Below are 13,320 nucleotides of genomic sequence, written 5' to 3' on the forward strand. Positions count from 1 at the left end.
AGGGAATGAATCAGAAGGGCACTACCTTTGTTTATAAAGCTGGTAAATGAACATTAACCACAAGTTACACATCTGACCTGAACTGTTTCCAAAAACCTCGTGGCACATAATATTGTAGCCTGGAGGCTGCCAGATGACCAAAGATAACTTGTAGATGTCTCAGAACGCCAATATTGTATTCTTTCCTATCTTCTGATTTATTCAATGCTGGTTTGTCTTCATACTGATGAGGATAACCGAACACATCATCACGTGGGTCAACATTGCTCTGCAAATCAAACAAAACCACAGATTATGTCTAAAATATCCCAAGGAAAGTAATTTGAATTAACACACTTGCCATACAAACTGTACTAAATTTTTCTTTGTGTATTAATTGACTGAAATGAGGCATCAGAAAATTATCAGATTTTACACTTAATGGTACTTTTCTTTGCACACTAGCGCAATGAGTTTGGTACTGAAATAAAGACAAAATAGGTCAACTAATCCTGTGATTCCCCATAAAGGGACCTGCAGTTGAATCTCTAAAGTTATATTATCTTCTTCCCAGCAGTCTGGACACAACAGTAATGTGCTGTTTTGTTAGGGACGAGACCACAGCATCTTTGTCATAAAATATGCAGTCAGCAATGAAAACAAGTAGATGGATCGGTGTAAACAGAATTTTATTAAAGCTTGCCCGACTCTGGCCGAGTTTCGCTCAAAGAGCTGCCTCAGGGGCTTACAAGCCACATGAATTGGCTTAAAGCATTGCAAAGTGAAGTCAAGAAGGGATAACACAGCAGGTTTCTTTGGAATAATATTCAGATCAATTGCTTTCAAAGCAGAGCTTTAACAGTATGGGTTATTGCATACCGAATCAGCGCTCAGCAACAGATTACCTTTGCGATAATCTGTTGCCCAAACCATCAATCGTTAAATAGCCACAGGCTGTGGCTATTTAACGATTGATGGTTTGGGGAATTAATTGCAGTAGCCACTTCCTGATAACCTTGGGATTATGTTTTGGCATTAGACTAGTATGCATAAAGGTGAGGCTGCAGGGTCAGCAGGCTCCAGTGGCAACAATCTTTCAGTGGGGGCATGTGCATGATTACAGTTATCTGTTTTCTGTTCCAAAAACAGCAAATGCCTTGGTACATTCAAGATGGTCATGCATTAGTTACATTACAGATTCACTATTATATTGCTCTCTATATGGGTTTCCTGACCAAGAGCATTCATAAGGTGCAGATGCTGCAAAAACATCACAGTCAGACTGGTATGTGGTAACCCTCAATATGTAAGTCTAAATTTGCTTCAAAAACTAAACTGGCTTCTGAGCATGGCAAGAGCTCAATTTAAGTTGTCTCTGGTCTTCCACGCTTTACAAGGAACTGGTTATTCTTATTTAGCAAAAAGGTTAGTGTGGTATACATTTGGCTGAAAACTTTGCGCTAATCAAGGTGCCTTCTTAAAAATTACCCTCTGTGGCAAATATATCTGGGAGTTCTCCAAGGCAGTGCCATCATTGTGGAATAGTATGTCAGTAGAGATTCAAGCAGAAAAACTATCTTGATTTTAGAGGTGTTCAAATTTCTTAAGTTTCAGGTCATTGTCTGGTGCAGAAGGATAAGAGTTAAACAGGTCCTGTGTTAAGGAGGGTGTATGCCATGTGAATGGGAAAGAAAGAAGAAGCACCTAATTAGATTTGATGGACAAAAGCAGTCTGCCATTTCTGGCTTTGAGAAAGATTTCTATCCTATCTAACCTATTGGAGAGATTACTTACCTGATAATCTCGTTTTCCTTAGTGTAGGCAGATGGACTCATTACAAATGGGTATAGTGTGCTCGTGCTAGCAGTTGGAGACGGATCTGACGTCAGCACGTAGTACATATACCCCTGCAGGAAGTGCAGGCGCTCAGTAATCTTTCTTGCAAAAGCTTTATGGATATATGTGTGACTGACCGATCAATTAACTGAACATGATCAACCTGACCGACTGACAGTAGCTGGAGACCGCCAGTGTTCTCAATCGGAAGGCGTCGACACCCGGCAGGGTGGATGCCCAATGTAAGGAAACAGGGCTTACTTTGAAACTGTGAATCCCCATGTATATCGGCAGCCGGGCGGGATGCTGAGTCCATCTGCCTACACTAAGGAAAACGAGATTATCAAGTAAGTAATCTCTCCATTTCCTAGCGTGTAGCAGATGGACTCATTACAAATGGGATGTACAAAAGCTACTCCCGGTCTGGGCGGGAGGCTGCCCGAGGTCCGTTTAGGATTGCCCTTGCAAATGCTGTGTCCTCCCTGGCCTGGACGTCCAGACGGTAAAATCTGGAGAAGGTATGGATGGAGGACCACGTTGCCGCTCTGCATATCTCTGCAGGCGACAGCATCCTAGTTTCTGTCCAGGAGGCCGCTTGTGCTCTGGTAGAGTGAGCCTTGACCCGTAGAGGTGGTGGTTTTCCCGCTTCTACGTAGGCCGCCTTGATAACTTCTTTGATCCAGCGAGCAATAGTCGCCCGTGAGGCCGCTTCTCCTTGCCTCTTCCCGCTGTGAAGGACGAACAGGTGGTCCGTCTTTCGTACTGCTTCCGACATTTCCAGGTATCTGGACAGCAGCCTGCCGATGTCGAGATGGCGCAGTATTCGACCTTCTTCCGACTTCTTCAAACCTTCCGTGGTTGGCAAGGATATGGTTTGGTTGAGGTGGAAGTGTGAGACTACTTTGGGTAAGAAGGAAGGAACCGTGCGAAGATGGATAGCCCCTGGGGTGATCCTGAGAAACGGATTGCGGCAGGACAGTGCTTGTAGCTCTGAGATGCGACGTGCGGAACACACGGCCAGCAAGAACACCATCTTCAAGGTTAACAAACGGAGGGACAGGCCTCGGAGGGGTCTGAAGGCAGGTCCCGCTAGGAATTCCAAAACTAGGTTGAGGTTCCACAGGCCACTTCAGTGGCGGGCGAATGTGTTTGACTCCTTTCAGGAAACGTGAAACGTCTGGGTGTGTGGCAATGCTGTTGCCGTCACTCTTGGGGCCGTAGCAGGATAGCGCTGCCACCTGAACCTTGATTGAATTGAGGGATAGACCCTTCTGGAGCCCATCTTGCAGGAAATCCAAAATGATGGGGATTTTAGTAGCATGTGGATTGGTGCTGCGAGTTTCGCACCAGGCTTCAAATACTCTCCAGATCCTTATATAAGTTAGTGATGTGGAGAACTTGCGTGCATGGAGGAGTGTATCTATTACCGGCCCCGAGTATTCCCTTTTCTTCAGTCTAGCCCTCTCAATGGCCAGACCGTAAGAAAGAATTGAGCTGGATTCTCGTGGAGGATGGGACCTTGTCGCAGCAGGTCCCTGTGAAGAGGCAGGGGTAGAGGATCCCCTGCCAGTAGTCTTCTCATGTCTGCGTACCAGGGTCTTCTTGGCCAGTCCGGGGCCACCAGAAGAACTAGGCCTCTGTGCCGCTGAATCTTGTGTATAATGGCACCCAGCAGGGGCCATGGGGGAAAGGCATATAGCAGGATCTCCTGAGGCCATGGCTGGTACCAGGACGTCGATCCCCTGGGATAGAGGATCTCGCCTGCAACTGAAATATCTGGGTACTTGAGCGTTGGACCTGTCCGCTAGTAGGTCCATGCCCGGCGTCCACCACTGATCAGTCATCATCTGGAAGGCCGTGGATGACAGCTGCCATTCCCCCGGGTTTAGGCTTTCTCTGCTGAGGAAGTCTGCCGTGGCATTGTCCTTCCCGGCGATGTGGATGGCGGAGATGTCCTGGAGATTTGCTTCCGCCCAAGCCATCAGGGGGGCTATTTCTAAGGATACCTGTCGGCTTCTGGTTCCGCCCTGTCGGTTGATGTATGCCACCGTGGTGGCATTGTCCGACATCACTCTAACTGCTCTGTTGCGAAGTCTGTGGGCAAATCGCAGGCATTCTAACCTGACTGCCCGTGCCTCTAGTCGGTTGAGGTTCCACCCCGACTCTTCTCTGTTCCACCGCCCTTGGGCGGTTAGTTCTTTGCAGTGTGCTCCCCAGCCACTCAGGCTGGCATCTGTAGTGAGCAGGGTCCAGGTTGGAGAGGACATTTTTGACCCCCGGCTCATGTGGCCGGGCTGCAGCCACCACCGTAACTGATGCCGTACTCTGGCCGGTAGAGGTAGATGCACGGTGTAGGTCTGTAATCGTGGGCTCCACCGAGATAGAAAGGCGCGTTGTAACGGTCTCATATGAGCCCGCGCCCATGGTACCACTTCCAGAGTGGAGGCCATTAGGCCGAGGACCTGTAGGTAATCCCAAGCTGTGGGCCGGATGGCGCTCAGCAAAGTCTGCAAACGATTCCGGAGTTTTAATTTCCTCTTGGAGGTCAGGCTGACTTCGTCTCCCTGGGTGTCGAATCGGACTCAGAGGTATTCCAGCGACTGCGAAGGCTGTAGGGAACTCTTGTTTGTGTTGACTACCCATCCTAGGCTTTCCAGAAGAGATATAACTCTGTTGGTTGCCCGGTGGCTCTCCTCCGGTGACTTTGCCCTGATCAGCCAATCGTCTAGGTAGGGATGGACGAGGATTCCTTCCTTCCTGAGTGACGCCGCCACCACTACTATTACCTTGGTAAAGGTCTGTGGCGCGGTGGCTAACCCGAAGGGTAGAGCCCGGAACTGAAAGTGTTGTCCCAGGACTTTGAAGCGTAAGTAGCGCTGATGATCCCGATGGATTGGGATATGCAAGTAATCTTCTGACAGATCCAGGGATGTGAGATACTCCCCTGGCTGTATGGCACTTCGGACTGACCGCAGAGTTTCCATGCGAAATCCTGGGACCCTTAAGTGCCGGTTGACCGACTTGAGGTCCAGGACGGGTCTGAAGGTGCCCCCCTTCTTGGGCACGATGAAATAAATGGAGTAATGCCCAGAATTTATCTCCCATGCAGGCACTGGGATTATGGCGTTTAGGGACAGGAGCCTTCCCAAGGTAGCTTCCAGCGCCGCCCTCTTGAGGGGCGGACAAGGAGATTCCTCAAACTTGTCCGGAGGGAGGTGAAGGAAGTCCAGGTAATACCCTTCCCGGACAATGGAGAGGACCCACTGGTCCGAAGTAATCTCGACCCACCTGCGATAGAATAGGGTTAGCCTGCCCCCTATGGCTTCGTCCCATGATGGGTCGGCTGATTCTCATTGTGGGGTGCGGCTGGGACCTGAACCCGAGCCGGTTCCCCGCTTGCTGTGCCTGGTCCGAAAGTACTGGTTCCTGGTCTGAGAACGAGGTGCTTGGTAGCGAGTCCTGTAAGGGTTGAAGCGTTGAGAGCTTCTACCTCTGGATGGCCTAGGAAAAGGGCGCTGGTTCCTCCTTGACTTGTCTTCTGGTAGACGGGGCAATGGAGAGGCACCCCATTTGTTAGCCAGTTTCTCGAGGTCGCAGCCGAACAGGAGGGATCCCTTAAAGGGCATTCTGGTAAGGCGCGTCTTGGAGGAGGAGTCGGCTGACCAATTTCGTAGCCAGAGCTGTCTCCTGGCTGCCACTGAGGATGACACTCCCTTGGCTGCCGTATGGACTAGGTCGGAGGCAGCGTCAGTGAGGAACGAGAGGGCTGATTCCATTTCTTCTCCCGGGGTGTTGTTCCTGGCTTGTGATAAACAGGAACACGTCACCACAGTGCAGCAGGTTGCAATTCATAGGGACATGGCTGCCACCTCAAAGGCTTGTTTCAGAATGGCGTCAATGCGCCGGTCATGTGCATCCTTGAGGGCCGCCCCTCCCTCCACCGGAATGGTGGTGCGCTTCACAATTGCGCAAACTATGGCGTCTACCTTAGGGCACGCCAGCAGCTCCTTGGTTGCCGGGTCCAGGGGGTACATGCCAGACAAGGCCCGACCCCCTTTGAATGAGGCCTCCGGCGCATTCCACTCGAGATCGATTAGCTGCTGTGCTGCTTGTAGGAGGGGGAAGTGGTGGGCCGTTTGACGAAGGCCTTCCAGCAGGGGGTTCATCCTAGGTTCTCCTGGGGTGCCGTGGCCCGGGATAGCCAGCTCAGACAGGCATTGAGAGACCAGGTTTGGGAGATCCTCCTTAAGAAAGAAGCGTCTCATGGTTCAATACGGCTCTATCCCAGAGGGAAGTTCTCCCTCCTCGGGGAGCTCTTCTTCTTCCACAGAGCAATCTGAATCCCCATAAGTGGGGCTTCCGGGTGGCGGGTGGCCGTGCCTAGGTCTTGAGGGTCCAGGGGTAGGGTCATCCGGTACGTATGGGTCCGTTCAGGGATCAGACTGCATCTTGACAAAGGCGTGAATCCCCTTGAATAATTCCACCCATGAGAGCGAAGCAGGTTCTAGCCTTAGGGGCACCAGGGTCTCTAGGGTTCCCTGGCTGCTCACCGCGGCCTGCTAGGTCCGGGGTGTTCCCTGAGGAACTAGCCATTACGCTGGGCTGGGACCGGCCCTGGCCTGGAACTCCCAGGGCCTCCTCATTGGGCACATAGAGAGTCTGCTTCCTCGCTCTGTGTGGCTCTGAGGTGGCATGCTGAGCAGAGGCCTACAGCTCTTATGCCTGATTCTGGAGGCCCCGGCTCTGCGGACGCATGGGCTCTCATACGCTCCATCGTGTCTGTTATCTCTATGCGCTTTGTAATATGCGCGAAGGTGTGTGCCTATCAGAGTGCGCCTATCAACGTGCGCTTAGCAGCGTGCGCCTATCAACGTGCGCCTATCAACTATCAATGTGTGCCCAATATTTTCGGGCGCCTAACATACGCGCCCGTCGACTGTGCGCTGAGTCCGGTCTGAGTGCTAGGGCGAGGCGGCGAACCAGGGCAGATGGTGACGGCAAGCAGGCAGGCAAAATGGCGACCTCCTAGGCGGGCTGCCATGCAGGCAGACCCGCTAATCCTCGCTTCCTCGGAGACCAGCAAGTAAAGATGTATGCCTTACCTGATCTTCGGCGCTTCCCGGCTGCAACCAGGGCGGTCTCCGGCTGTGGGGGGAGAGGGTGATTACCGTCACCGCTACGCTCGAGGAAGTGCACCCGCTGCCTCTAGGCCGCGCCCGAACTCGTCTCGCTCGGGGGCCAAGTCCTCACCGTGAACGGATCGGGACCGAGGCTGCCTCAATGCCGCGCCCGAGCCCTTCTCACTCGGGGGCTAGGTCCCTGCCGCGAGTCGGCCACTGGACCGAGGCTCGTACCTCCGAGGGACCACGGAAATCACCTCGGGAAACTCAACTGGGGGAGGGACCCGATGGCATCACCGCAGGAGTGCGGGGCTCGTCTTCAGGTAGGACTTCTATGAATTTAGTCGTTAGAATTTGGAAAAACGCTCAGCGAGCGTGAGGTAGCTCCAAACTGCTTTGGAGACGGAAATTACTGAGCGCCTGCACTTCCTGCAGGGGTATATGTACTACGTGCTGACGTCAGATCCGTCTCTAACTGCTAGCACGAGCACACTATACCCATTTGTAATGAGTTCATCTGCTACACGCTAGGAAAACAAGGTATTTTGCCCAATGTTATTTAAAACTTTCTCTAATGTAGACTGCAGAACCTTCATCTGCTGGCCTTGCTGGAAAAGAACACAAAATTGTAAAACAAAAAACCAAAAACCCAAGAGGGTTAAACTATCACCGACTGTGTGTATTGTGTTAGCTTTTAAGGCTAGTATTTGTTTGCAAGAATTATATGCATTTAGAAAAAGCAGTTTGTGTTAATTGTATGTGAGAGTTTAAAGATAATAAACTTTGAGCTAATTTTGTGAGTTAGTGTAAATTACTATTTGTAAGTATTAAAATTGTGAGTTTGTAAAGGATACTTACTTGATATGAAAAGGTGATAGTACTGGGCAACTAGTCACTAGGTTGAGTCCTACCCACACCAGGCTTTTTTTCTGTTAGATACATACCCCTTCCCCATTAGGAGAAAAATCTTCAAAATAGGAGTCAATTATCAATTCTGAACATACAATTAACCATGATTTCAGTGTTTGACTCTTTTTAGCCTTATTGTTGGTCACTCACAAACTAACAAATCTTCTAGTTATCAATTTTAAAACCTGGTATTTTAAAAGATATCAAATAATTTAAAACTCCTTCAATTGAAAGACATTCCTATTCCATAATCAGCTTTAACACTTTAGCAACTTAATAAAATTAAGATGCAGCTAGAAGTCCTAAAGCGAGTTGGGAGCTATCAAGTCTTTTACACTGAGTGCCACACGAATGATTATCTACCTGTTAGTGAGGTGTTGTATGTGTGTACCTGGTGCAAAGATATCCTCGCTCTCAGAGAACCAGGTCCTCCCAGAGTTCAATCTCTGAAGGCCAGAGTGACAGACCTGGAGGAGGTGAGGCAGACATAGAGGTATATAGAGGAGAACTTCAGGGACATTGTAAAGTGGTCCCAACTCCAGTCAAGAAGTCCTTATGCTGCTTTGGAGGACCAAGGTCACCTAGCAGGAGACTATCACCTTGGTATGGCAGGAAGTGATTCTGCAGCTACTAAAACCTACCCTCCAGGTGATGCCTTATCCTCTCACACCGAGGATGTTTCCAGGGTCATGAGCCCACGAGGAAAGGGTTACAACTGGAGAAATTACTTACCTGATAATTTCATTTTCCTTAGTGTAGTCAGATGGACTCAGGACCAGTGGGTTTATGCTTCCCTGCCAGCAGATGGAGATAGCTGACCTTACAGGACATATAACCTTGCAGTGACCCCAGCCTGCCAATATTCTCTTCAAAAGCAACTGTGGACAGACTAGCAAAAAACTTGATTAGAACCATGATTAAAAACAGATAACCAGAACTGTACTCAACCAACCATAAACAGTGAACTCACATAAGATTCTAGGTACCCCAAGCTAGGGACTGGATGAACACTTACCAGTAATCCCTTGGGATCCAGAGCCCCACAGGAGAACTATTGACACACTCATGTGGCATCCGAGGGCGAGAAGCTGAGCCCATCTGTCCACACTAAGGAAATCAAAATTATAAGGTACGAAATTTCTCCATTTCCTAGTGTATAGACAGATGGACTCAGAAACAGTTGGATGTACCAAAGCTACTCCCCAATAGGGCGGGAGGCTGCGGTCCAGTCAACATCCTTCCAGGCCTGCACAGATGATAAAACCTGGAAAATGTGCGTAAGGAGAATCACGTTGCAGCTTGGCAGATATCAACGGGAGACAACAGACTAACCTCCACCCATGACACAGCCTGAGCCATAAAGGAGTCCCAACCCGAGTAGGCAATGTGACGCAGCTGTGACCACCTCTTTAATCTAACGAGCTATAGTAGCCCGTGAAGCCAGAGCACCCTGCTTACTCCCGCCATGGCGAACAAACAGGCAATCTGTCTTTCGAAAAGACTCAAACCTCCAGAAACCACACGACAAGATGCTTAACAGTCATCCAGATACAGATGCACCAACACAACCTCCTTTTGCAATGTGGCCGCCTCCACCACCATCATCTTGGTGAAAGTACGGGGAGCCATTGCCAGCTGAAGGAAAGGACTTGAAACCGAAAATGTTCCCTTAGGAACATGAACCTCAGAAATCTCTGGTGCTCTGGCCTGACGACTATGTGCAGATACGGCTCTGTCAAGGTGAGAGATGCCAAGAACTCTCCCTTGCGTACCACCTCTATGATAGAACTCAGAGTTGGATCTCAGAGTTTCCATGCAGAAATGGGGAACCTCGTCAGCTGCATTTACCTTCTTTAAATCCAATATCTCTTGAATTGGATACGGGGGAAAGAAACAGGACTCAACTTAAAACTGACCTCCAGCCACACTAAGCATGTTCATGGTCTAAGGCAACAGACTTGGGCCACACCGAACGTGTTCAGATTCTGAGCCAACCAACTCACAAAGACATCTCTGTGAAAAAAAGAAAAAATTTGAGCAGAGTCCGAAGCAGCTCTCAATCACATGCAATTTCTCCCTCTTCTACAGGAGAGAAAGCCAATTCCCCATTGGAATGCTCCAATATCTCATGATCCACATCCCCTTGAACGTCATCAGGGACAGCCTCCCTGCGGCAATTGCCCACCGTGTCTGGAAGCACAAGCATGCGATCCCTACACAATAGGTTGCTTGACCTTCACTGGGCGCCCCTGCAGAAACGTCTGCAGGCCTGGAAACATTCCACCCAGGAGGAGGATGATGTATGTATACCAGAGCCCAAAGGCCCAAACTTGCTCATAGGCAAAAGCTGTACTAGTCAAATTGCTTTGAGCATCTAAACAGCGCTGACACAAACGGAGAGATAGCAAATGTTGCTTACCTGTAACAGATGTTCTCACAGGACAGCAGGATGTTAGTCATCACATATGGGTGACATCACAGGATGGAGCCCAATCATGGAACACTTTTGTAAAAGTTTCTAGAACTTTGACTGGCACCTACTGGGCATGCCCAGCATGGCACTAACCCTGCAGCCAGCAGGGCCCCCCCTTCAGTCTTGTTTAAAAGCTACAGGAAGTGCCGAAAAATAAAATAAGAAACATAACGAACCCAACACCGCGGAGTAGCGGGCGGGTTTCGTGAGGACTAACATCCTGCTGACTTATTTATTTTATTTATTTATTTATTTAACGTTTTTTATATACCGACAACCGTTTGCACATCGTATCGGTGTACATTTAACTCAAAAAAGGTAGGCAGAGCCTTTACATGGAACATTAACTATAAAATTAAAATTAAAAGGTATTACAAGAAACAAATGGTAAGCAGAGCACTTGTGAGAACACCTGTTACAGGTAAGCAACATTTGCTTTCTCACAGGACAAGCAGGATGGTAGTCCTTACATATGGGTGAGTACTGAGCTGAGGATGTCTGAGTATGCACCAAATGTACCTAGGTGTGCAAGGCACTAGGACTGGGGTGACGTTTGGCCAAGGGCATCCTGAACCCTACCGGGCAGGCGGAAGGGTGTTGGTACGTCAAGTTGTGAATAGGTTACGCAGGATAGATTGGCCGAAGATGGAATCTTGTCTTCCGGCCTTGTCCAAGCAATAGTGGGCTGTAAAGGTATGGAGACAACTCCAGGTGGCAGCCCTGCAAATGTCAGGAAGTGGCACCGAGCATAGGTTTGCTACTGAAGTCACCATGGCCCTCACAGAGTGTGCTTTAACACAGTCTTGAAGTGGAATGCCTGCTTGCTGATAGCAATAGGATATGCAGTCCGCTAAACTGGAGGAGAGAGTCTGCTTACCCACAGGCTGCCCCAATTTAATTGAATGGAAAGAGACAAACAATTGAGTGCTTTTCCTGTGGGCAGCCGTACAGTCTAGGTAGAACGCTAGAGCCCGTTTACAGTCAAGGGTATGCAGATCCTGTTCTCCTGGATTGGAATGGGGCCTGGGAAAAAAGGTAGGTAGTATAATGGATTGATTGAGATGAAACTCTGATACTACCTTAGTCAAGAACTTAGGGTGAGTGCGGAGTACTGCCCGGTCCTGCAGAAGTTTAGTGTAAGGCGGATAGGTAACTAGGGCCTGTAACTCACTAACTCTGCGAGCCGAAGTGATTGCCAAAAGGAAGATCACTTTCCATGTGAGATAGTGAAGTTCACAGGATTGGAGAGGCTCGAATGGTGGTTTCATGAGCCGACCAAAACCAGGTTGAGGTCCCAAGAAGGGGCCGGAGGACGCAGTGGAGGCTTGAGGTGAAGCAAGCCCTTCAGAAAACGTGTTACAAGGGGTTGTACTGATATGGGAACAACCCCGACACCTTTATGGAAGGTGGCCACCACACTAATATGCATTCTGATAGTCCAGAAACTTCGTGATTGGACAGGTAAAGGGGTCAAGGGATTGAGAAGAGCACCATGACTGAAACCTGTTCCATTTGTAAAGGTAGGATTTTCTTGTGGAAGGCTTCTGTGAAGCAATCAGGACATGGGAAACTGATTCAGAAAGGTTAAGTGGCTGAAGGATTAACCTTTCAACATCCAGGCCATCAGGGACAAGGCTTGAAGATTGGGGTGGCATTTTGAGTGATCAGAAGCGGGTCCTTTCCCAAGGGAATGTGCCTGCGAATGGAGAGATCCTGAAGCATTGGAAACAACACTTGGCGTGGCCAGTGAGGTGCTATCAGGATCATGGTTCCCTTGTCTTGATGTAACTTCACGAGAGTCTTTGAGAGAAGTGGAAGTGGAGGGAATGCATATAGGTAACCGGTTGCCCATGAGAGGGAGAACGCATCTCTTGGCTGATAGTGTTGGCTGCGAGTGAGAGAGCAGAAGTTCTCTACTTTGCGGTTTCGAGGTGAAGCAAAGAGGTCTATTTGAGGGTAACCCCATTATTGGAAGATCGAGTCCGCTATTGAGGGGTCGAGAGACCACTCGTACGGTTGAAGGGTGCGACTTAGCTTGTCTTCCAAACACATTGTCCACTCCCGGCAAGTAGGTGGCCCTGAGGTACATCGAGTGGGAGAGGGCCTCCTCCCATATCTGCGCAGTTTCCTGACACAGGAGGTAGGAGCCTGTGCCTCCTTGTTTGTTGATGTACCACATGGCCACCTGGTTGTCCGTCTGAATCAGGATGACTTGGTTGGAGAGGCGATCCTGAAATAGTCTGAGAGCATATCTTTTATTTATTTATTTTATTTATTTATTATTTTTATATACCGACATGCGATCTCAATCGAGATATCACACTGGTTTACATTCAGGTACTGTCGGTATTTCCCTATCCCCAGAGGGCTTACAATCTAAGTTTTGTACCTGAGGCAATGGAGGGTAAAGTGACTTGCCCAAGGTCACAAGGAGCGAAAGCAGGACTCTAACCCTGGTCTCCTGGTTCATAGTCCACTGCTCTAACCACTAGGCTATTCCTCCTTCTGATTGCTCGAAGCTCCAGGAAATTGATTTGGTGTTTGGCTTCCTCTGGAGACCAAGTTCCTTGTGTCTGCAGATTTGCCACGTGCGCTCCCCAGCCGAGGTTGGAAGCATCAGTGATGAGAGTTATTTGAGGGTCTGGAACCTGGAAGGGCAAGCCTTGGAGGAGATTGATCTGATTTTTCCACCAGAGAAGAGACTGACGGAGTGAGTCGGTGACGTGGACAATGGTCGACAGGGGCTGAATGCATTGAGTCCATTGTGACCTTAAGAGTCCACTGCATAACTCTCATGGCTAGGCGGGCCATTGGGGTGACCTGAACTGAGGACGCCATGTGTCCCAGTAGGATGAGAAAACAGCCTGCAGTTGTGTAGCGCTGAGACTGCAGCTGGTGTGCAAGAGAGACTAGAGTGAGAGCTCGTTGTCGAGGTAGAAAAGCTTTTGCCTGCAAGGTGTCCAAGTCTGCCCTATGTATGTATGTAGTTGATGAGAAATCCTA

At 49.3% G+C, this 13,320-nt stretch overlaps 1 protein-coding gene across 1 annotated transcript in view; it reads right to left on the reverse strand.

Annotated features, from left to right (window-relative positions):
* The window catches only part of USP9X (ubiquitin specific peptidase 9 X-linked), a 723,495-nt gene that overhangs the window by 186,410 nt on the left and 523,765 nt on the right, over positions 1 to 13,320 (reverse strand). Inside the window, 1 exon segment of the mRNA XM_029603145.1 lies at positions 78 to 268. Coding sequence (XP_029459005.1) covers positions 78 to 268 — 191 coding nt within the window.

This window comes from Rhinatrema bivittatum, chromosome 5 (assembly GCF_901001135.1).
Source record: "Rhinatrema bivittatum chromosome 5, aRhiBiv1.1, whole genome shotgun sequence".
Lineage (NCBI taxonomy): Eukaryota > Metazoa > Chordata > Amphibia > Gymnophiona > Rhinatrematidae > Rhinatrema > Rhinatrema bivittatum.